The 25105-nt window shown below is 41.1% G+C and overlaps 2 protein-coding genes and 1 non-coding gene across 3 annotated transcripts; all 3 read right to left on the minus strand.

Moving 5' to 3' along the window:
- Window positions 1-565: 565 nt before the first annotated feature.
- Window positions 566-13726, minus strand: zgc:152774 (uncharacterized protein LOC553526 homolog). The gene is made up of 18 exons (XM_061079339.1): window positions 13643-13726; window positions 13480-13552; window positions 10562-10694; window positions 9494-9715; window positions 8632-8778; window positions 7443-7596; window positions 7153-7281; window positions 6734-6853; window positions 6529-6632; window positions 6096-6227; window positions 5448-5564; window positions 4671-4748; window positions 4224-4275; window positions 3764-4122; window positions 3363-3461; window positions 2297-2687; window positions 1730-1893; window positions 566-1453 (listed from the first exon to the last, which is right to left on the minus strand). Exons 1-18 carry the CDS (start codon window positions 13679-13681, stop codon window positions 1297-1299), a joined length of 2670 nt encoding a protein of 889 aa, XP_060935322.1. The 5' UTR covers window positions 13682-13726; the 3' UTR covers window positions 566-1296.
- trnak-uuu (transfer RNA lysine (anticodon UUU)) lies at window positions 8241-8313 on the minus strand. The gene has a single exon. It is a non-coding gene; the product is annotated as a tRNA-Lys (tRNA).
- Window positions 13727-16443: 2717 nt separating the features above from the next.
- On the minus strand, window positions 16444-24749 carry pmt (phosphoethanolamine methyltransferase). The gene is made up of 12 exons (XM_061079332.1): window positions 24593-24749; window positions 20777-20948; window positions 20189-20344; window positions 19176-19312; window positions 18844-18995; window positions 18565-18753; window positions 18009-18098; window positions 17800-17889; window positions 17592-17714; window positions 17291-17422; window positions 16840-16956; window positions 16444-16685 (listed from the first exon to the last, which is right to left on the minus strand). The coding sequence occupies exons 1-12, from the start codon at window positions 24627-24629 to the stop codon at window positions 16575-16577; spliced, it is 1506 nt and encodes a 501-aa protein (XP_060935315.1). The 5' UTR covers window positions 24630-24749; the 3' UTR covers window positions 16444-16574.
- Between the last annotated feature and the right edge of the window lie 356 nt (window positions 24750-25105).

A 25105-nucleotide genomic window follows, 5' to 3' on the forward strand; every position in this document is an offset into this window, starting at 1 on the left:
AAGAACTGGTCACCATTTACTTCAATTGTATTTGGCTGCAACACCGTTTACCCCTGAAACTCCAAAAGAGTTCAAACACTTCAGCTCTCCATCGGCATATTGTTGATATAATTAGTGAATTTTCATCTTTGGGTGAACTATCCCTTTAATGGGTTGTAACAGGTCTATAATTAATAAATGGTCAGTTATTATCCATCATAACATTTGTTACAATTTCTAAATCTCTCATAAAGTGTGTAAAGGTAGCACTCTTGTGGATACTGCTGCTCTTGTCCAATATACAGAGTATGTTTTGTACCTATTGTATGATTGCATTCACCAGATGGTTTATTCTGAGAGGTTGCAGTGTGAATACATATTTTTTATTGATAATAATGATTCACGCATCTAAAGAACAGATAAAAGCTCCAATCCACTGTCCTTAACTGACTAAAAACTCAAATGGCTGATAGCCTTGAAGCTAGTTGCCAGAGAAATGGTGGTTAAAAACAAAAGCAACAAACAATAGATACATAAATTGTAAGGATTTCAGCAGTTTACAAAATCACAACACAATTTCACTGTAGACGTGTGAGAGAACCATGTTTTATTACTCGCCTTGACTGCCACCTTATGGCAAATAAAAGATACTGCAAACCACGTTTGTTTACTGCAGTGACGGTTTGAAAATAAACATCACATGGTTTTAGTACAAAAAGCATGACTCCATGACTCTATGACAGAATAATTTGACACACGTGAATGAAACGAATTACAATATAAAAGTTAAATAGTTAAAAAAGCAGGGAGAACACACAGCAGCAGAATATCACACTTTTTTAAAGAAAACAAATTAAAACACAAGTTTAGATCAAAAAGTAGATGATAAAGTAAATAGGCAGCAGATATAATGTGGGAAATAAAGGTTGAATATAAGCATAAGTCTGACTGTTTTTCACAACTTTGACCATTAAAGTTTTATAGTAATTATGGATAATATTATATTTTTGAATGGGGATATTAAGTTAAATTACAACTGCTCTTCTCTTTGCCTTCATGTTTACCACAGATGTTAGAAGAATTGTACACTTATATTAAATTGATGCGGTGCCCTTTCACAGCTAGATGTAATATGAGGCACAGATAGTAAATATAATAAAATAACCTTCAAATATTATAATGCAGAGTTCGTCCATAAGCATCAGACATTTTTATGTAAGAATGGCGCACTTTCCAATTAATTAATTAGCAGATTGGACTTAGTTTTATTTACCAGACTTTTAGCACAAATCTGCAGGATATAAAGAAGAACAGTGATCATAGTTTCAGTGAGTTGACCTCTATGATCTGCTGCAGGATGTCGTCCACGTCCGTCGACTCCAGGCTGATGCCAGCGAGGTCCAGCTGAGGCAGCAGAGCCGTGAGAAGCACCACCATGTTGTGACGGAGACCACGCAGATTCTCCTGAGCCGATCTGTTGGAAGATCAGGTTCGTTATCATAGCTGGAAAACCTAACCGCTTAAATTCACTCACATGTAACTCTGGTGGGGGGAACTTTACTTTTTACTCGACAAAAAGAACAAGAACTTGCAAATAAACATAAAGCATGGGGCCTCAGTGTTTTTGGAGAAGTGGGAGGTCAAAAACAGAGGAAGGCGTTAAAGCTGCCATTCACACTATTTCTTAAAATAAAGCTGGTGGGGCCTGTGTCGTTAACTGTATGTGTTTGTCTGTGCAGATCATACACACCTGCTGTCTTCACAGGGCTCGCAGTCCCCGTCCCTCGTCCTGCTCTGAGCTTCAGTTTTCTCCTTCCTGAGTTTGCTCTGCTCGTGCTGCTCCCTCAGTCCAGACATCGCTCCCTGACCCTGGACCGGCAGCGTGAGGGCCGGGCGGCTGGATGAGGCAGAGCTCTGGTGCAGAGGACGGAGAGAAGAGAGAAGTTTTCTGTCAGTTGCTCCTGCAGGGTTTTTTGAGTCTGAGCCTATTTAGACGAATAATTCTAATAAATCAAGAATAAAGCATTTTCTATCCTCTCATATGTGAATGTTTTGGTCGGCGCTAAATTCAGTTAAGTATTCTTAAGGGTAAAATAAAATGAGCGTGAACAGTGTGAGTGAGGCTGCTTCAAGAATCATTCAAACTAAATCATGTCATTGGATATTTTTACAATGAATGAACCACAAACTACTCCAGACACAGTAAAAACAATTCAAATTTATGAGACTTTCATAATATAACTTTCGATTCATATTGAGTTTTGTATCTGTTCATCATAATAATGAAACTAAGATGTTGGATATAAACTCTGCTGACCTCAGCCGTGTCCATCTGGCAGCCGACCTCTCTGCTCTCCGGGGCTGCCATTGTGCCTCGAGACTTTTTTGTGTCTCGACCGAGAAGCTTCCGCAGCTCCTGAACCTCTCTCTCTAAAGCAGACAGCTTTTGTTCTGTAGCCTCCTGCCCACTCGCTCCGAGATGCAGCGGCATGGTCTGCGTGGAGGGGAGTGGGGGGGTCCAGGTGAGGTTAAGGGGTGTTTCCTGCCCTGTGTCACCTGGTTTCTCCACCCGGCAGCAACTGTCCTGATTGGTTTTCTCTGAGGAAAGTGTCTCGGACACACATGCTGGCTCTTCAGGGTTCATCTCCTCCACCATGTTCTCTGAGTCAGGCGGTTGCTCCTCCCTAAGACCGGACTTCCTTTTAGGGCTACAAAGAACAAATACTCGTGAGTTTGTGAAGACCAGAGCTGTGTGAAAATCATCTTAAATATATGCATATTTTTTTTTGTTTATACATTCTTGGGAAATGTTATCAATAACACTAAACAGTTAATGGGTTCTTTTTCATTTTCAAATATATGCTATTATTGTGTGATAATCGGCTGAAAAAAGACCATATATTTTTTACTGACCATACATTTATTTATAATAGAAAAATCTGTTACTTATTTTGTTGTCTTGGCAGTGCTAACGAATTTCTAAAATGAGTCGGTCAAATATTTAAGGGGCTAATTGACTAAATGTCATAAAAAACATTCTCATTACTTTTAAACAAGTAATTAACTGTATTTTCTGACCTAACATCTACAGAAAGCTAAAAAGCAACATCTAAAATCATAGTTAACTGCATTATCTTGACTAACAACACAACTATGTTATGAAGTAGCTCAGTTTTTATTTGAAACTTAAATATATATACTTACGGCTAAATGGCTAAAAGGTGGGAAATCCACATTGTAAAACTTAAAGGATACTTTTTAGAATTTTTCTGAAGAATATACCAGTAGATTATTCTATCGTCTGAATTATAGACAGTATATAAAGATGGATGACACTTCCTTCCACTATCAAGAAACGAAGCCAAAATATCCCAAATACATACGCTGCCATCTTGTGCATTTGAAGCCAGAGTCTGCGTATGGTGTCAGGTCCCACTGGTACACGCCCTCGATCACTCGGGACACAGCTGTCAGTCACACCCCTTTTTATAGCGACAAACAAAATTAACAAATTAAAACTTACTAAAAACATGAAAACTTGAACAAACAACACCGTGATAAAACAAATAATGACAGAACGAGTCTTGGATAAAACTTGAGTTATGGTGTACTTTGACTTTTTTTCGTTTGGACATCTGCCAACACAGAGGAGACAGGATTTACGGCCTGCACTGATGACAACCACCAGGTGGCGATCAAGACGCTTTGGCTTCACTTATGGGGAGCTGTCGTGTGGTTCATCTTCATATAAAGTCTATGGTTCTGAAGATACAACATATCTCACCTTAATGTGTCTGCGTTCTCCTCTTCTCTCTCCGCTGTCTCCACATCTGCATCTTTCTTTCTATCTGTCTCTTCACGTCCTTGTGAGGTTTTCCCCTTGTCTTTCTTTTCCCTGACTCTGACATCAGACTTCAGTTTTGCATGCGGGTGTTCGGCCGTCACCCAGTTTTGTGTCTTTGCCTCATCACTCGTGTCTGTGTCTGCGTGATAATCTGTGTTTGTCTGATCGTCTTCATGTGTGTTGTCCTCTTTTTGGTATCGATAATGTGTCTGTGAAGACTGGTACGTGAGCTGAATTGGTTCTGATGAACAGCGTGAGAGGATCTGATGTTTAACCACTTGGTCCCGGAAGTCACACCCCTGCAACACACACATGACAAAACACATTTAAAACACAAGTTCAGAAGTGGTATACAAAACAGAAGACACAAGTTTCAGTATAAGAAAAACTTTTCACATACCTCCTCTGATCTTTCTCTTTTTCTGCTTTTGGGATGGTCTCTGTAGGAAAATCTGAACAAAATATAATCTAATAATCAGTAGACGTTTAAATTGCTGCTGACATGATATATGCAGTTCTTTGTATGGTGCTACTTACAGCACTGCATGTGCCTCAGTTCTAATAAGGTAATGGTAAATTTTTTGTAACCATAAAAATCATATTTTTTTTATATCTGAACAAACATGCTATACTATGAGAAAAGTTTGCTCTTTGTGTGATTCCCTCGCTCTTTGTGCTCTTGAATCCTTTGACTCTCATTTTGCTACAATCAGCAGCAGACCCCCCCCACACACACACACATCCCACACACACACAAATACACACACAAATACACACACAAATACACACACACACACACACACACATACACACGTCTGTATGTTTGAGAAGAGAAATAGAAATGTACTGTTTCTTGTGGTTTTTCTGGTAGCTGGGTGAGAGCATCTTCTCGCTCTCCTCCGCTTCCTCCGGTGATGAGCAGCTTCTGAAAGGCAACAACTTGATTTAGTTACTACAGAATTTCAACACAAACCCTCACCACAGCCAAACGCACTCACACACACCCACCCGATGTCTGTTAAAGCACATGTAGATGCCTCGAGTCTTCTGGTCATTTATTTTGGATTGGAACTGCGTTGTGAGGTTGTCTATCATGTTTAGCTTAAAATGTAGCGTCTAATCCTAAAGGGTAACTCGTGAATACAACTGACTGGTTTCCTCCGTTTGACACTGACCTGGTTAATGTCGCTGAATCGACTCCATGAACTCATAATGTAATATAAGCACAATGTAAGCTCTTCAACATAACACAAATTACATAAATTAGTGGCCTGGCCCTTTAATTAGACACTTTATATCAGTCAAATGCGAAATAACTTTTTCAAAACATTACTGCCGTACACAGTCTGGATGTTTTCAAGCTAGGAAATCATCCTAGCTGCCTTCTAAATGATCTTTACAGGATTGTTGTGTTGAGAAGAAAACACCCAAAGCATGTGAAAATAAAAAAAAACTCCTTTGTGTGTTTTCCACAAGTCCGACTGGAGCATCGAACAGGAAGGTGTTTCAAAATCAAACCAACTTGACAATGATCTGATTTGTGGGCCAAGGGTTGCAATGGAGGGTGTTTAGTGTGTGTTTTAGCTGTGGTTCAGTAAAATAATGCAGGAGATCAATTCCGCACCTGTAACGTGGGTTTGGGTTCTGGCTGCAGTCCCACCTCTCAGGAGCGTCACTGTAGTAGCTCACAGGGACGCTGCGCCACTTCAGACACTCTTCACACTGGAGCAACTTGGGACCCCTGCCAACACAGACGTACACACAGAGGGGGCCTTTATTTGGATGGTCCACTTTCAGAGAGTTTGACAGACTTTCAGATCCTGCTTTTGGAGAGCTGTCTGTCAGCAGGTGGGATTAAAGGGAAAGTGCTCTCATGATGAATAAATAGTATTTTAAATGATCTCTGAAACTCTGGCATGATTTCCTCAAAAGTCCCCATAACCCTATGTATTACCACTTTAAGGGTTTATATACCATGAAGTGGTTTCATCTGTAATGATTGCATATTTAAAAGCAGATGAGGGACAAGATGATCCACATTCCAACACATGAACATACTCTAATTATAATAATTAGATTGACGCACCCTTCATAACACCCAAAAACATTGTACACATGGTAAACACGGAGAGATAAATGATAACTGTCGATCTAAAAACAGAACAAATTCAGAGGATGGATAGGGAGAGAGTGCTCAGGTTATGAAGATACTAGTAGCGGAGGAGAATTTTCACAACAATTAAAAATGATGACGACAACAGTCAACACTGACTCATCTGCGTCTTGCTCATCGTCCTTCTCTTCTCTGGAGTCGACAGCGTGGAAGTCTTCCTCTCTCGACATCTTCTCTGTCACCTCCTTCCAGTAGTCGTTGAGTTTCAGGCCCAAAGCACCGAGTGTGAGTCTTGAGAGGAGCCAAACGAAAAAGAGATAGATTTTCAAAAAAGGTTTCTTGACAAGGCTGTTTCACTGAAGGAACATCGTGTGGCCAAGATACCTTGAAAAATACGCTGATAATATCAAGATTTCATGTGGAAGCTAATCTTGTAAGAACCACATGAGTCATAACCCTGTAAATACAGATTGTGGCATCATTTTCTGCTTTTGTCTGTTGTATGCATCAACTTAAGCACTAAGCTCTTGCAGACTCCTGACAGTGTGTGTGTGTGTGTGTGTGTGTGTGTGTGTGTGTGTGTGTGTTGTACCTGTATTCTTTGGTGTACTCAAAGTCTTGCTTGTTGTGAGCAGGTTTGAGAAAGTTACACTCGATGATGCCGATGACGCCGACTCCTGCTCTTTGACCTGAACCCTGCAGAACATTGGGGAGTAAGATTTAAGAAGAGGAAAATATCTGTTAATATTCAATATGGAGGGAAGCAGTTTCACCTGTGTTAAGATATACAGCCTTACCTTCAGCTGGCAGCCCACTTTCTCATAGGCTTTAATGAGTCGGTTCTTGTGATACATCAGGATTCCATAGTGGTCTTTGCTTTTTAGATTCAGCCCAAACGTCACTTTCACCTTCTCTTTCTGACACACATCAGTTAAGGTTAACAGGGCTGTGGTATTGTTTTTTGCTTCTTCTTGAGAAGAGATGAGAACATGAGATGTATATCGGATGACAAATATGAAAGTGATGTGACTAAATAGATTAACTAAAACACAAAACCCACATGACTTGGAGTTTGCATTTTCCCTTCTCTGACTCTCACACACGCACGCAATGACGCACGCACACACACACACACACGCACGCACGCACACAAACAAACACACACACACACACATACACACACAAACACAAACACACTCAGGAGGCAAAGGGATACACTGAAGTGGGGTTTGTACACGTCGTGCTCAGTGTGTGTCAGCCTCTGCGACACCACCTTGGAAATAATCTTCGTCCCCCTCAGTATGATCTGTATCCTTGGCCTCAGATACAAAATACTGAGATAGGCCTGAGGCAAACACAAACACACAAGATGTAAAAGTGATATATTTTACATTTAAAAAAGAAAATCGGTCGCTAATGAGTTTTATGGTCTATTAGATATATTAAACAAACTTATACCACAACCACCTATATTGTAGTGAACACACAGGTTTACCCTCGACTCACCTGGAGACTGAAGTGCATGTCGGGGATGTTCTGCGTGGTTCTCATTGATCCACTGTTCCTCAGTCCCTTCCTCATCTCCTCGATCTGAATCTCAGGTAAACGGAAGTCACTCACATCCGTCTCAAAGTCGATCTCCGGCCTACCATCTTTTGTCCTTCAACATAATAGCAAAGGAGGCAGGTAAACAATGAAGGGAATTTGCCCAGTGACAGTTTATAAAGATGGGTGACATGACATTTAAGCTAAATCATCTTGATCACCCCCTGCTGGCTGGCTGGAGTACATGGCAGCCCCCATCTTGTATATTATATTAACTGATATATTTTGGTTTAACTTTTTTACAGTGGTAGGAAGAAGAGATTTGGATCCTTCATGATATAAAATTTGTTTTACTTTAAAATATTTGTGGCTGGCTAATCTTGATAAATGCAGCACAAAGTATTTGGTGATTCTGATCATTATACAACAGAAAAAATAAAGAGATAATACCACGTCTTTAAAGGTTCAGTGTGTAGAATTTAGTGACATCTAGTGGTGAAGTTGCAATTTGTACAATTTAGTACACACTAGTGAAAAACACTTCTAGGATTATTTTATATTCAACTTCTGCCAACAGATCCCTTTCACCTAATTCTTATACACTGAACCTTTACATTGTCTCTGATCTTCTTATGAGGCTATGTATTTAAATCTCTGCTTCCTGGCATTCATTTGTCTAAAGGCAGGTTAGAACAAAAGTCACCTACATGTTGACAAGATAAGCAAACACTACATGTGGAAATAGGCCAAAGAAAATAGCGCCCGAACAGGGACTTGAACCCTGGACCCTCAGATTAAAAGTCTGATGCTCTACCGACTGAGCTATCCGGGCTCTGCATGCACGCTCAAAGAACCTTTATATGAATCGGCTACTGTAAAAAGGCAACACTACGTATTCACAATGTTCTCTAAACATCTCATGTTTGATCTCAGTTGTTTACTCTGTTCAAAAACCAAAGTGTAAAATGACAATTTGTGATAAACAGCATGTTCATTAAACAGCTTTGGACAGAGGTGTTTCCTTCTGTTGTCAGAGGGGATTAAAAGACAAGATGAGATAAATGAAGCTAAGCTTCTTTGCACAAACAAATTTGGAATAAAAGTTTAAACTTCTAACATGCATGAGAAAAAAAAACGGTGTGACTCCTACCTGCGGATGTTCCAGATTAATATCTTGGTGCCTTTTTTGGAGAGAATGGAGGCAAAGTGTGCATGGATCTGCTCCTCGGAGGAGACGATGGAGTGCTTGAGAATGGCTGCCAGACTTGCCTCCGAGTCCTCCGTCAGCACCAACGACTGTGACTTCGGGTTTAAGGACCAATGTGTACGATTTTGCAACATCCAGAGGTGAGGTTACACATTACATCCAACCGACACCCCCTCGCCTCACTACTTCCTTTACAAGAGTGTAAGAGATTCTGGAGATTCAGGAGCAGTGCGGAGGCATTTTTCTGTTTTTTTCTGTTGTTTTTTTACATTAAAAGAATTGGTCACCATTTAATTAGATTGTATTATTAGATTTGGCTGCAACGCTTTTTACCCCTGAAACTCCAAAAGTGTTTTGTGGACTTAACCCCTTCTCCCACCATCTCCATCAGCATAGTGGTGAGTAGTAGCAGTCAACTTCCTGCAAAGGGTCTGAAAGTCCTTTCTATCAGTAATAAAAAAAAATATCCCACTAAGAAGGATCTGAAAAATGATTTAGTTTGATCCAGACTGAAAACCACCTCTATCGGTCAAATTAATTTTGATCCCTGGTCTGGGGCGCTTTACACACCGGTTATATATATTCATACTAAACTGAAATGTCTGAAGGGCAAAAATCAAAAGATGCAGACGAGAAAGTGCCAGGATTTCATTTGTTCAGCTCATTTAAGTCAATGACATGCAGATTTCACACAAGTCACCAACTCTTGATGGTTTACAGTAATGACCCCAGGAGAGATATGCTGAGGAAACAAACACACACAGACTCACACTCTATCTAATGATTCCCTCATTCTTAAAGGATATTGGTTTGTTGGTTGAAGGGGACGATGGGCACGATAATGGCCTGGGCCTTGACATTTTCCAGGTAGGTCTGAGACAGCATTCCCACCGACTGGCAGCCACCGTTCTTGGTGAAGATGAGTGCGTCGCGGCCCAGGCGCATGGAGCCAGACTTGAAGCCGTTTCCGTACAAGCCGATGGCCTGCTGACTGGCTTTGCCTGAGCCCTTCTCTGTAAAACCAAAACTGAACACAAAGGTGAAGGGGAAAGTGAGGAAAGTGTGTGGTAGTCTGTAGTTGATTATTTTTCATGGTAGAACATGTTAACCTTTTTCTTTTTAATTAATATATATATATATATATGAAGGATTAATGCTATAATAATCCAAATTCATGCTACAGTAGTGATTTATTCATCACCCTAACCTGTCTGTGATAGTGTAGTGACCTGTTTATGTGTGTGAATTGTGGGGCCGTGGGAGAATGTGGATGTGTGGTGTCTTTATGAGTGTAGAGGGAAACACCTGACACGCTTTGTGGTTTATATGAAGCTCGTTTCAATTCAAGCTCAAATCTCTCACTCTCTCTACGCTTGTTGATCAGCTGATTGTGGGTGTCTTAAATGAGCAATCAGATGCTGCCACAGTCTCCTCCAGCTAATCAGGCGACTAATGTCAAACTTGAAATCCCTTCTCGTCTCTTCCTAAGTCAGCCTTCATTCAGTGATGCCCATAACCCCCCCTACACCCCAATCTCTAGTCTTCATAAGAATCATCATCACCTTATCTAGACCCTACACCACCACCAGGGTTTAGACCCCGGGGTGGGGGATACCTGTCCAATGCTTTTCTCCACCCCCTTCTAATCCTGATGACATCACATAGGAGTCTAAAACGCCAAAAGACTTATAACATTCAAATCCCTTTCTCTGTGTGCATGTCAACAAATGTTTCTTAAACCGGTGAATTGAGGTCTGTCCTGATTGAAATATGGAAAAAGGAACAATATGACTTTGTGTGACAATGTGCAAGAAAACATTTCTGATGCAGCACTTTCCATTTGCATGTGAACGTGATGGGAGTGTGCGTGTACCTGAGCATCTTGTGCAGTCTGTTGGGGGTCATCCCGCTGCCATTATCAGTGAACGTCAGACAGAGGTGACCGGCATCTTCCACTACATCTATCCAGATCTGTTTAGCAGTTACACCAGGATCTGATGCATTGTCTGTAACATGTGACAAACAAACATCAACAGTAGATGTTTTCATTTCCATTTCCAGTATGACGGGACCTATCTGCTAAATTTAGAAGTTGTTCAGGGTGGCAACACATTATATTGTCTCCACCTTCTGTCACTATGAAGGTCAAATAGTAAGAGGTGGTACAACAGGCTTTCATTTTATAGTGCACAGGGTGTGAGAACTATTAGATCATTGGGATGTTTATAATTTGATATGGTTATTTTCCCCCCCCCTATGTATTCACAAAAACTGGTTGGAAAGACATAAATATTTTTTTTTACATTTTAATTTATTTTCCAGATGAATTCATGGATTTTGATGAAAAAATAAACCATGCGTACTAGGAGACCTATTATCTATGAGTGTGGCGAATTGGGTGCAGCTCGATCGTAAAACTGATGTAAGTAGCCATGTGACCATCCTTATGAAATGCGCCCACAAACCTCCATCATGGAAAGCTGTTGAGGGAATGAAGTCCAACAGAGTTCCAATGTTTAATAAACTTCAAACGTTTATTTTGTTTTGCTTTGATTCGGAAAAGAAAGAGCCTCAATCGATTTCCTTTCAGGACAAATGAAAAAGCGCTTGATTTTCAATGTCTTAAACAAAATAAAACGAAACCAAAGCAGTGTTGATATCAGGTCAGTGTCCAGTGAGTAGGCAACAAGGTGGCCTGCTCTCCATGCCATACATGAACAAATGGCTCCATAGCCCTTTTCTTTAGGTTATGTCCTCTTTTGAGCTCAATTGATACAAAAAATGTAACTCCAACACTAGTAATATAGCAAAGATACTTTCCACAGGACAGCTTGGCTATAAAATGAGTAGACCAATGATAGAACCCTGCCTCTAGATTGGCATTATTCCTTGAGAGCCATCTTGAATTTGGAAGACGAAGACCATGACCTCTGCCAACCTCATCAGCGATGGCATCTTGTATTTCACCACTTCTGCAACATTTCCTTTAAATCGCCTTCAGGTCCCGACAAGCCCCAATGAACATCGTCTTTCTATTCCACCCTCACTTAATGGGAAATGGATGCACTGGATTAAACATCAGCCTTCAATCCACAGGCTCTTAACCTTACTTGTGTGAGGACTCTTAACACAGAACTGGTGAGGTGAGCTCCATGATCCAATGCTATGTGAAGAATTTGTGTTTGGGAAGGTAAAGTCCATGATGTTAAATGTGTCATAGGCTTCCATCAGACCGTTCCACGTGATGCTCAGACGTGTGCTCAGCATTCGCCTGACTGCTGACGTCCTTGAGAAAGTTGATGTATTCCTAATGGAACTTCTCATTTCTCTCAAACTGCTCTTTAATCTTAATCTTGAAATTTTAAGAACGCTGCACTGCTTAGCAACACATCAACTGTTACACGTGTCAGACATGTGTGACAGTGAACTAGCATGTACACCAGACGACCAGGAGCCTGAAACTGGAGCAGCTACATTCCATTTATTACTTATTGTGCTTTTACTAGTTAAACATGGCAAAACTGACCTCTGTGAAAAATATAGGAGGCCAGTTCCTGCAGGATTAGTTAAACAAATGAAGACAAATGTATATTAAAGAATGATAAAGATTCACCACTGAATCCTTTATCTCTTTGACATTAAGATTAGCTGGTACAACACGGGTACTTTTTGCACCTAAACCTGCTCCAAAAGGTGATTGACCTTGTCGTGTCTTTCAAGCCGCAGTGTCATGTCGAAGTCGGTGTTTGAAGCGAGGAGACGCAGACCCAGAACTTGCTGTATGACAGAATTGATTACACAGAAGTTTCACAGGTCAGACGGATACCATGGTATACCCGGAGACATCACAGCCAATAGTGAAAGTGTGACTTGCCTCTTGCAAGACAACGAGTTTTATTTGTGGAGGTGGGACCCCATGGGGAGGTGGGATCCCAACACTAGAGATAACATGACATCACAAAACCGGGCCTTTTACCTAAATAAGGACATGTTTAGTATCTTGTACTGCAAGTCTTAATTTTACAGTTCAAAAGAGTATTCTCTGGGGGAGAGAGCTAACTAGTAACACCTGGGATAGTGTTCAAAAGAGTCTGAGAATTTGAGAATCAACAAGCCTAAGATGTAAACATGTCATTATGTTTTATAACTATGCTAGATAGATCTATTAGCTAAGCTAAATATACTACAACTTCTTTACTTCTTCCAGTAGAGTTTGCCTTTCAGTTTTGTTTTGCCTTGCAGCGTCATAACTCTGAGTCTAATGCCCCTAACTCTGCAATCTGTATTGTACAACGGTGCATCTGCACACACGCACTCTTCTTCCTGCTAAAAGGCGGCAGCCAACAGGAGGTCAGCACGTCTGAACTAACGCGAGGGGGGCCAATCGAGAGGAGGAATGAAAACGCTCACAAATCAACCAGTCAATCTCATGCACTTCTGAAACCTCCTCTCCTCTCGTTGAGATACAGACATATGAGAAAAGGAAAGGGTGAAGATACAGTAAAGCCTCACCACTCTTTTTGGAGTTAGTATATTATTGTCGGTGCATAAAAGCACACACACAATGCAGTTGACTTCTCTGTAACAAGCCTGTGAAGTGTTGGAGATAGTTGCTGACAGACTGTGACCGTAAACAAATTACTGAGGGTGTGACAGAGGAAGTGCACACGTTTCACATGCGCGACAACACAAAGAAAAAGTTAAAAGTGTGCGTCACAGCGAAAGAAGAGTTCAGGAAGTGAAACAGTGAAAAAGCTGCAGGTGCACAGGAATAAACGCGCACGTATTTACCTATTAACTCTGCCACCGCGCTGAAGGGCCATGTGTGACTGGTGGAGTTGCTGTTCAGGAAGGAAGGGCTCATCTGAAAAACACAGGGAAACAAGGCGCTCAGTTTCGTGTCATCCGGTAAAAAAGGCAAAGAGTAATTTCATCCGAACTCTGAAATACGCACAGAACTCAGACGGATCCCGTGTTCGCTCAGCCTCGACATGGTGAGCTGCGTCCGAGCGCGGAGCTGCTGCTGCGGAGTGTGTGAGTGGTGAGTGCGCACAGGGAAACACGACTATGGGCGTGACACAGACAGACACACACACACACACACACACACACACACACACACACACACATACACACACACACACACACACACACACACACACACACACACACACACACACACACACACACACACACACACACAGACACAGACAAGTAATCCAAAAACATGTTCAACAAATACACCATGGCTCTGATCTTCAGGGCATGTTATTCATACAATGGCTTTAACTTCCTCAGCACTTTTACCAGTCACATTGGAATGTATCGCATGATAAATCATACTTTAAAATCCACAGTGTATCCATGACATATGCACATAATACTGAAATGAACCATTCTGCATAACCAGTCATTTTGTAGTTGGTCAGGACATCTTGAGGTTCATACTTCTCTTTATTGTAATCAGGGGGCATGTTCGAGTGCTTCAGTGTTGCTGTTCTCACCTCTTAAACCACAAAAGGCTTCTTGCTGAGAAAAAGAGCTGAGCTGGGAACAACCAACCTGACCAGCTTCGTGAATAGACGTGTAATAAAACAAGTTGTTTCCCTTCTTGACTCAGGATTTGTCAGAGACATGATTGCAAAGCTGCACAGTGACACGTGCTAAGAGTAGGTTCCATACAAGGTCAATTAAATGACGTGCAATATTTTGAGAGTTAGATAATAGTAAAGAACGCGGATGCAGGGCTTCTATAATTGAGAGTGTTCGAAGGAAGTTTTTTGCATGTATTCTCACCTAGTGCCTCAGGGAAAACTGTAAATGCCGACGAAACCCGTCAGCAAACAAGGGAGCTTCACAAGTACAAGTCTGACAAGTTTGGAAACTTTGGACTGTTTTTGCAAAATCTGTTTGAATAACTTACTGCTGAAATAAAAAGTATGTTAATCCTGTAGGAATTTCTGCATGAAAGTAAACAACTGCAATCAAACAAGTCACACACAATTTTTAAGTGTCTAAATTGACAGTCACCTGCTGGTTATAAAAGTAAGTGAAGCCTTGAGTAAACTGGTTGAACCTCTTTTGCAAGCTTAACCTCAAACAAGCTCTTCCAGTAGCTCAGAACTGCACAATGTTCAGGAAGGACTTTAGACCAATTCCTCTTTACAGGTGTGCTTCATCTGTTTGGTGTGAACAACTCCTTGAGGTTATTAAAAAAATACGGCATATTTAGGGAACAGATTTTTATGTTTGTGAAATTTGGTGCAGAGGTTTATGATGTACTGAGGGCCATTCTAGGTTCAAATTATTGCGTAGTAGATCTACTGTGATGCATCCTGCCTCCTAAGACAACTCAATGAACTTAATCAACTTGTAATTTAAGAGGGACATTTTTTTTTAAACATTGTTTCACACGGGCCAATCTCAAAAGTAGGTAAATATCAATCTTTGGGGTGATTTTGTGGAATGGACCGAAGGAAGAAATCAAACAAAGCACAAATCCCAGAGTTAAAAAGATTTGAAACTTCATTTTATGAGAGGTACAGAAAACAAAGAGGAATGGAAAGTACGCTGACTAGGGGAAGGGTGGAGTTGTATTTAGAATTTTTTGATGATTTAGTATAAATATGGGTCGGACAAGAAAAGTTGCTTCTTTCTACTTTTTAGATGGAAAATGAAAATGTTGATCTACCTTAACTTATGTTACTGAATACTTTTGTTAAGTTTTTAGTTTTTTCTATCATTCATATTGATGATCTATCTATTCAGTGATTTTTTTCCAACAAATTTATGGTATTTTATCTTTTAGAAATGTTTGAAATGAACTAAACTAAACCACCAACTCACAGCACCAAAAGCAGCAACAAATCTTGATGCCCCCCTTTTCACATTGGTATGCCGAGTCCTCTTTACGTCATTTGTATTTGTAGTTGTTCATCCCAACAATACAACCTTGGTTTCATCATCAAAACCTTTTCTAGTCATGTTGTGGAGTGTCAAGATGGTCTTTGTCAAACATCAGGTGCACAGTGAAGCTTATTGGGAGAACAGCGGTTCCCTGTGACGTCCTGTCATTGACATTGAACCCTTTTGACCTTGTGATTAAAGATGTTAATGAGCTCTAACAATTCCTTCAAGCCTTCAGCTTTATTACTGGGATGTAGGGAGGGAAGCCACTGAACTGAACTGTCTCCATTTATAGACATTTTATCTTTGGACTGGTATCTAAACTAAATACTGTCCCCATTTCCATTTCTAAATGAGAAAAAACTAAAGCAATACATTTCATCAAACTAAAACATAATTTAATAAATACTGCAGCACAAATACTATTAGATAAACGAAAATGGAAGGACCTGTTCCATTTTCTCACCAATATGATTATATTAACAATCTCTATAAACAGATCCTTGGGGTAGGAAGCCCTCTGGTGCGCAGGGTAAACAGTCCTTCAATAGAAGTGTAAAACATGAAATGCATTGGCTATCAGCTTGTTAATATATCTGTGTTTATATGCAGATACTATGCAGATAAGAGAGATTAGCTAAAGTGTAGTCTGGACCTTAAACACACAAACATAATCACACCATTTTGAGTTTTATTTGGAGAAATGTTCGACTTGTGTGGACTCAATGGACTATAAACAATAAACAGTTAATGGATAACGAAGTCTTGGCCGTATATTGGTGATTCGAAGGATTCAAAATCGAGTAAAGTAAAGTGCTTCTGTAACATTCAGGTTCAAAACACAATGCGTGTTGTTTCATTCATTTTATTCCTCAATCTTTTTTTAAGAAAACAAGGAGCTTCCCACAGAAAAGATTAATAGACAATAAGATTAGAAATGTTCATTTTAGTTTGTTTTATTATCTACTCCATGTCATCACTCAATCTTTTGTTGCATAAAATAGTCCCCATCGTTGATCTCCAGTGTTGGAACGTTCCAGTTTTTCCCTCCACCCGTTCACTATTGCAATATAGTCCTCTTCAGAGAATTCCTGCAGGCAATACAGGCAGATGTGATAAGCAGCCAGACAAATAATTCAGTAAGGAATTAAGATGATGAATAAAGAAAAGTTACATGTGCAAGTATAACTGTGATGTTGACAAGATTTCTGTGTGTGTGTGTGTAAGTGTGCAGTGCACATTTACCTCAATGAATTCATCTTTGATGGCCTCTGCTCTCTGCAGCTCTGTCTTGATCACACGGATGAACTGGTCTGTTCGGTCTTCTGCCCGAACGTTGCAGAAACCAGCTTCTTCAATGATCTACAGGAAGAGACAGTATAAGGTTGGCGTTGAGGAGGGAGAAGCACCACCAGCTGATGGATGTAGTTACATAATAGCGAGTTCACATTCACAGTAGGAGCTTTCTGCACAGGAGAAAACATTTTTAGTGAATTACACAGCATATATGATGAAGAGCAAAACAAACACCCTTCAAAACCCAAAATGACATTGGAAGATTTACACTTTTTACTTTGGACATAAATTGACCATCAGTCAATAGAAAAAGTATCTCATCACAAACTGGCAAAGACAACCAAAAGGCTAAAGTACTTTTCATCCTTCCACTATGTATAAGTCTGCCCTGTGTTTTTACCTTGCCATACTCTGGGGGTGTATGAAGGACGTAGCCTCTCTGTTGGACGTAGGCCTCGAACACTGGTGTCCAGGGCTTCTCCCCACAGCAGTAGTCACTAATGAGCAACTTCCCTCCAGGTTTTAACCATGACTGGAAATAGATAAAGTTAATTAAATAATCGATAATGTGACAAAACGGGCTAAAAGAAATCTGTACACGACACACAATGTTGCTATTGTTTCATTTCAGTTTAGCACCAATAAATCTGTTTTGCTTTTGTGTTCAATTGCTCTTGTGTAAGGTATGAGAAAAGGCTCACGTGAAAGCGTCTGAAAAGGGCCAGTTTGTCGTCTATGTGCAGGATTGTGTCTCTGCTGTAGATCACGTCGAAGGAACCTTCTGAGAACATCCTCTTCGTGGCATCGGCCACTTCAAACTGGACCTGATGTAGAGCACATGCCATCACTCATTTTTTTAATCTTTAAAATGTGTGACCATTAAACCAATAAGGGAATATTTAGACGTACTGAAGGCAGCTTCTCATTGGTCGCCCTCTCCATGGCAATGTCCACCATGTTGTCTGACAGGTCCAGTCCGAGCACTTGAACACCAAATGTCTAGAAAGTGACATCATCATCGCCATCATTACAGTGCTTACAGTTAATCTAAACATGACAGCATTCCTCTGTCATCATCACCCGTCTCGCCCTAACTATCCCAGAATTCTTGGTTCTACCTTTGCCATGTAGAAGTCTCCTCCTCCGATGCCACAACCAATATCCAGAACCTTCTGTCCAGGCTTTAGGGTCAGCAGGTCCACAAACTCCTGTCAGCACGAGTTGTACACACATTTAACTTTAAACAAAAAACACTGTGCATCTGTATAAGCCTCAGGTATCTCCAAGGATGATGATGATGGTTAGCATGCATAGTTTGAAGTGTAGGTTTTATACTGGAGGGTTAATCTGTTTTATTTTGTTAACCATGTAATAACAAGAAATGTCAGAACTAAATAATGTACAGTAAAATACAATACTACTATAGATAAGCAGGAATTCTAAAAGAGTAATATTTTCTTATGTCATTAGTCATGGAAAGGTACCAGTAATAATGCTAAATATAACACTTTAGCACAAAAATGTGGAGCTTCTCCAACACAAAAATAATCAACGACCCTGATGAAGCTGCTCTGACAAGGGCCAATTCCCCTTCTTTGGGATATGTTTGATGAAAAGAATGCGATTGATTCCTTCCAGCCGGTTTCTTTGGTTTTGTCCAGACTTTGTTCCTACCTTGGTGGTGCCGAGGCCCCCTGTGCTCACGTAACCAGCTCCAAACATCTTCTCGTAGCGCAGGATACCGCGGCTGGTGTACTGCTGGTTGTCCAGGAACTGCTGGAAGGTGCAGAATCCGTCCTGGGTGATTGAGGAGCGAGAAACCTTCTCCAGCAGCCAGCAGATTTGATTGGGATTTTTCTTCATCTGGAATAGGAGGACATCAAACCTCAGACACTGCTATGTCCTTCTATTTCATAGTTTCAAACTTATTGGACATTCAATGAATTACTCTACCTCAACATAGGCTTCAACTTTCTTTTTCATAACAATGTCAAAACCAATCGTTTCGCCGCCCTCAGCTTCCTCTACTTGTACCGATGGTACCAGGTGGCTGTACTGTGCCTCAGTGCGGTAGCAGGTGGGGTTGAAGTCCCTCTTGCTGTCACCTTGGTAGAAAGTTATTGGTTAAAGCAAATCATTCCCATCATTGCATTTATTGAGAAAGGAGGTAAATGGTTTGATAGATTATGTCGTGAAAAGTCAGAATCTGGACTGCTAAACTCACTTACTATGAATGTTTGAATACTGCTTATGATGTAAGAGGGATATTAATAATAGTCTGGTACCTGATCGGTGGTTGCAGGATTCTCTGAAGAATAGAAAGCCACCGGGCCGCAGCCAGCCCAGCATCTTCTTTACTAAGCACTTCAGCTCCTCGTCACTCAGGTACATCAGCAGCCAGTTAGAGAAGATGAAGTCAATGCTGAAGAGAACATTGAACGCATCAGGAATATTTTATTCATATGGTTTGTTTTTATTTCGATACATCTATATGTACATTTACCGTTATTTTTTTGTGTTTTATTGCATGTAGTAGTTGTGACAATTTTTTTACAAGACTGATCAATGGCCCTTGAGCAACCTGATCTGGTCAGTTCTGCCAAATAAACATAGAGGGAAACCTTGTTTTTCGTCAAGTGGACCTACGCACCTTTCCCAATGATCATCAAGTGGGTTTTTGACAAATATCATGAATAGTGAAAAGGTCCAGCAGGAGAGAATGTCAACTATTCAGGTGACTGAGAGCAGCAAATACCCAAATAATGATCCTTGTTTGGAAAGGATGGGTAAAAATGTTAAGTAGTCATTAACAACACAAGTATGGACACAAGTAAACTAAAGTTCTAATTATTTTTATGTGACCTGAATAGAGAAAATTAAGTGATTTCAATAGTGAGTTTAGAAAAATCTCGCCATGTCCATTATGAAATGACCAAAATGGGCTGCTAGTTAACTTATGTCCATTATTAATCCTCCGCTGGCATCAATGAACTCTCTCCGTTGGTCTCACAGTTCATATAGTAAATGTGGCATGAACCAATCAAATATCCACGAGGGTCATCCTCATGGTGGCGCTACAGGAAAACTCAGGGACTCATCTAACCCACCTTTGTCCTCTGGGGGCCATGAATGTCTGCATGAAAAATGTCCATGCCTTAAATAGTAAGTATTTCAAGCCGGACCTAAGTGGTGGACTGATCATGCAGCCAACAACATCCCCATTCATACAGCCACAGTGCTATTATGGCTAAAATATAAAAATACAATATCAGGTAGTCACACATATCTTAACACCCACCTGTTTTGGGGGATATCCAGCTTTGTGACGTCAGCTTGGATGAAGGTGGCGTTGTTATGGTGACCATTGTTCTGTCTGTTCTTCTCCACAAAGCTTTCCATGAAGTCCACAGCCGTCACATGGGCAGCCTTACTCAGCAGGTGGGTGGTGTAGCGGCTGGAAAGGCACATCAGGATTAAATCTATGCAGCTACATTCATAAAGTACTCTTCAGTCCAAAAAATGCATTTGAAAAGGACCATTCTTTAATGGAGTGTTAAATCTAAGAACTTACTTGTTCCACTTCTTGGATAGAAATTAAGCCAATTTCCCCAAAGTCCCAAACCCTCTAACACCTGTCACACTTAATGCTATAGTAGAGTGAGAGACATTTAGGCATTACAAATTGAGAAAGTGGCTTGATCTCTTTTTAAGAGGACAGCATCACTGGCTCTTGTTTAACAAGTTTTTTCAAAGAACATTGTCATGTCTTTCGTTGAAATCTAGAGACTCATTCTCTTTTCTTTTGATACAGGTGCCTACATTAAACAGAAACCTGCTCACACACATTCACTGCACTACGAACGGCTGAATGCTCCCCTATGCTCACCCGATGCCAGCTCCCAGCTCCAGCACTCTGCGCCCGCTCAGGCAGGGCAGCACTGAGAGGATCTCAGGCAGCTCCTGCTCAGTCAGCTCCTGGGCACGAGAGTCTAGCATCATCTCCTCCATTGTGGCATCCTTGGAGTGCTCCTTCCAAAACTCTGTCATGTAGCCACGGACTGTGAAGCACAAAAGGGGCCGGTTCAGTGGTGGTTGGCAAAATGTTATCTCATCAATTTGAAGATATTTACAATAACAAAAAGGTGACGACCAGGGGGAGGAAGTTTCTTACTGCCTGTCCGGTCAAACAGAAACTAAACAAGACTATGCTTCCAGACCAGGACGGTATTGAGATGGTAATGATATACAAATACATTTTGAAAAGACACCAGTAACAGTGCTGTGACTGTGAGCTTCTTATTGTTTAGTTAAGAGCAGATAGCCAACAATTCTGAACTACAAATGTATGTGATACTTAAGTGTAAAATTGGACTATAACTAATCGGACCTAACCAGTTTTAATTCATTTCAGATAACAATGTTGTAAATACAAACACATACAGAGGAATAAAAGCAATATTTTGACTTTTTTTCTGGGATATGTGGGAATGTTAGCGCCTGCCTGTGTATCATCCATCAAGAAGTTCAGAAAACAAAAGAAAACTAGGGCTACGTCGTAGCACTAACGGCCAGGGCACACACAACTCGGGACCTGTTGCGGTTGGTGGAGAGAGCGATCGGCGACTGGGCACACGGCTCTGCATGCCTCTGCATCACAAGACTATGAGCCTTGTCCACGCTATCTATTGCAGATCACACGGTGAAAGTTTTATGTAAATAGGATGATAGTTGTAGAAAAAAGCTTACTTCCTGTTGCCAGTAGGTGGCGCCATCACTATTATTACATACAGACTAATAGACCTGTTCAAGTAGGGGCTCTGATGTAGCGTGAGCAATTTAGTTTCAATTGGACAACTTAATTTTCACACTGATCAGTAGGTGGCGCTATGACCCTGCACTAATATCAATATATGGAGCTGTTCAGGTCAGGATTGTGATCATAGGTCAGTAGTTCGGAGCTGATTGGATAATCCAGAGTGGATTTACAAAGTACTCCCAGTTTCATGGCAAATCAGTAGGTGGCGCTATGACCCTGAGGAAATATTGACACAGAGCTTTTCAGGCTTGGACTCTAATCATGTGACAGAAGTTTGCTAGTTATAGGACAATGCACACTGGAGTTATGACAACATCGTCTCCTTTGGCAAAGGATGATCCCTCGACGCACCTCAAGGTTTACACGGTTTGAGGAAATGTCACAACTCTGACCATGGTCTTATGACTTGACTGAGCTCTTTTGAGGTGTATATTGTAAAGCAGCCAGGAGCTTTGCATCAAAGTATAAAACATGTCACTTCCTGTAGCCAGCAGGTGGCGCTGTAATGATGAGTCAATATTGACACATGGATCTGATCAGGGCAGGATTGTGAATGTGTGAATGAGGTTTGAGGCTGATGGAACAATGCACAGTGGAGTTATAATAAATCACTCTTTTTTGACGAATCATCAAAATTTCACGCCACGCCACGGTCCAGCCGTGTGACGTACACTTTAAAAATGATGATTCTATTCTTAATAATTAACTTAAGTTGTCTCAACATTAATTGACACACATCAGCAAGGTAAATTTAGTTTCCAACATATTAACAATGTGTGAACGAGCTCTTCAGCCCTGGGGAAGAAAATGTGTGCCTAGAGCAAACCATGGTCTTACACTGCCCTCTAGTGACCAATATTGCAGCTCAATCATCTTGATTTGGCTCATCAAACTTTAATGCCACGCCAAGGTCAGACTGTGTGACAAAAACGCAAAATGAGAGGTAGTTTATATCTCCATATTGTTTAGATGACTCTCAACTCCGAGATACAGAACCCCATGTTTTGATGGCGTGTAATCAAACTTTGATCCAATGGTGTGACGTAAAATCTAAATTCAAGGTAGTTTTTATCTCCATATTGTTGAGATGACATTCATCTGATGAAAGCCTTGGGGCAAGTTTGTCAAAGTAAAAATGTGGAAAATGGCCACTAAATCCAAAATGGCGGGCTTCCTGTTTTGTTTTTCACAATGCACCTCAACTTTTTTGTGCGTAGATACAGGTGTGTCCCGATTTGGGTGAAGATCGGTGTAAGCTAACTGAGGAGCTTTTCCTTAGATGGCCCTGTTGAGCCATTTTGCCACACCCATTTAAAATTACTTTTTAGGGTTTTGAATTTCCTGCAAACTTTGGTGAGAATTTGAGCATGGCTAGCCCTGAAAAAGACCAAAAGGGAAATACAAATCCTTCAAAATACAATAGGGCCTCCCACCGTTCGAACTCTGCTCTGTGTTGCGTGCTTCACTTCCTGTGTCCCACACGCAATGTTGAATAGCCCATTACTCACGTATGACGGTCCACGCCATCAGGTAAAAACACTGTCTTGTTTCTTTTCAGATCGTATAAATCTTTCAGATTTGCAGCAGTCTTAGACATCAAAGGAATCTATCACCATTGACAATGACATTAAAGCAAACTGACATCAAATAATTATTTGTTATTTGATTAATGAATCCTTTGAAGTGTTCTCTAATATAAAGCCTGGGTTGCATGCATTTTGGACACTGCAGGAAGGATAAACGCTTCACCCCCTGTGTCTGTCATGCAACGTCTAGCCTTGTCTGCTAATTGCGCATTACGGTCCACGCTATCAATAGCAGATCACACAGTGAAAATTATATGTAAATCGAAATATAGTTGTAAAACACAACTTACTTCCTGTTGCCATTAGGTGGCCCATCAATATTATTACAAACAGACTAAAAGATCTGTTCAAGTAGTGGCTCTGATGGGTGACAGCTGCAGGAAAGTAAGCCCTTGCCGCTGTGAGCAAAACGCATGCAACGTGGAGATGTGCGCTTGCTCATTGATCACTCTCTCCACCGACCGCAACAGGCTTCAAAATGCCTGTGCTCGGGCCCGTTAGTCCTGTTAGTTATTTTCATCTTCATTTCAATATATCCGACATAAAATGTTCATCCAAATAAGAAGCAACAGGTCATGTCACTTGACTTCAATTTAAAAGTGACATTTTACAGAGATGTGTTAATTCATAACATTTGAAAAAATTGTTTTTGAGATCATGTCTGGCTCGCAGGTTAACCATTAGTCAAACCCAGTGAAGCAATCTTAAACCAATACTGTGATGTGGCACATCTAAAGCTCCTATCCCAGAATGAATCTGTCGCACTTGCTGTCTATGACAGTGTGGGATGTTTAGCACACTTTTGTAAATAGAGCATGTAAAATGAAACTACTTGGATTGTCAAAAAGAAGATTAATGCATTGAATATGGAATTAAATCCCTTAATCCCTTAATGACAAAAACTTGTGAATCAGCAGATCACACATTCAGATCACACAGGAAATGATGCAACCCTGACCAACATAACTGTGCCTTAAACTTCCCTGATGTTACACCAGCAGATAAACACACAACACTTGGTTGACAGCAACAGAACAAACCTATAACCCTCCAGTAAACAGATAACGGACATGTTTTATGAGACCCTGATACACACCAGGCGTTTTTGGAACAAGTGCAGGTCAACTAAATGACACATTCCAGCTCGGACTGCACAGCAGGATTAACAACACAACTGCACAAAACAACGTGGCAGCTCCAACTGGATTCAGCCAAACTTTGGCGTCATCAGTTGCATCAGCTGCTTTAAACTCACGCTTCGAGGAAATCAATCACAACCATGTTATTACCCTGATCATACCTTTCTCCACGGGGACATCTGGGTGATCTGAACTCATTGTCGCTCAGTGTGGAGGTGAAGCAGACGTGATGCCAGGCGGGTGATGACAGTGCGTGACCTGTGCGTGGCGGAGTGCGGGCTTCACGTGGTGCGGGAGCCCTTTAAATATGATAAGGACGGTGGCGCGTGGGGAGGTGGTCGCCAGGTATGAAACTGTCCACTGGGGAGCGCGCAGAGTGGGAGGTGATGGGAGGGGGGGGGGGGGGGCATATGAATAATCATCCCGGGACAAAGGTCTGATCACTGTCGGGGGCACGTCTGTGGCTGGGGTGACAACGTGCGCGTACACACACAAGCACACGCACGGGCTCAGAGACGTGCTCAGAAAGAGTGTTAGAGTAAAGTGCACTCACTCGGAAGGCTGGTGTTTATGCAGTAAGGAGAAGTGATGTGTTTCCCATGCAGACAGCCTGTCCCTATGTCTCTCTGTGTCTCTGTCTCTCTGTGTCTCTGTGTCTCTGTCTCTCTCTGTCT

This window comes from Limanda limanda, chromosome 10 (genome assembly GCF_963576545.1).
Source record: "Limanda limanda chromosome 10, fLimLim1.1, whole genome shotgun sequence".
Taxonomy (NCBI): domain Eukaryota; kingdom Metazoa; phylum Chordata; class Actinopteri; order Pleuronectiformes; family Pleuronectidae; genus Limanda; species Limanda limanda.

Excerpts from the sequence above, each read along its gene's own strand:
- zgc:152774 (XM_061079339.1), bottom strand. The coding sequence starts at position 13,681 with ATGTCGAGGCTGAGCGAACACGGGATCCGTCTGAGTTCT. Across the intron at positions 8,779-9,493 it reads CCCTTCAACCAACAAACCAA|GTCGTTGGTGCTGACGGAGG; the intron begins TATCCTTTAAGA and ends CCCGAAGTCACA. Across the intron at positions 1,894-2,296 it reads GCCAGATGGACACGGCTGAG|AGCTCTGCCTCATCCAGCCG; the intron begins GTCAGCAGAGTT and ends CCTCTGCACCAG.
- pmt (XM_061079332.1), bottom strand. The coding sequence starts at position 24,629 with ATGAGTTCAGATCACCCAGATGTCCCCGTGGAGAAAG. Across the intron at positions 17,423-17,591 it reads CCCTTTTCAGACGCTTTCAC|TCATGGTTAAAACCTGGAGG; the intron begins GTGAGCCTTTTC and ends ATCTATTTCCAG. Across the intron at positions 16,686-16,839 it reads TCAAAGATGAATTCATTGAG|GAATTCTCTGAAGAGGACTA; the intron begins GTAAATGTGCAC and ends TATTGCCTGCAG.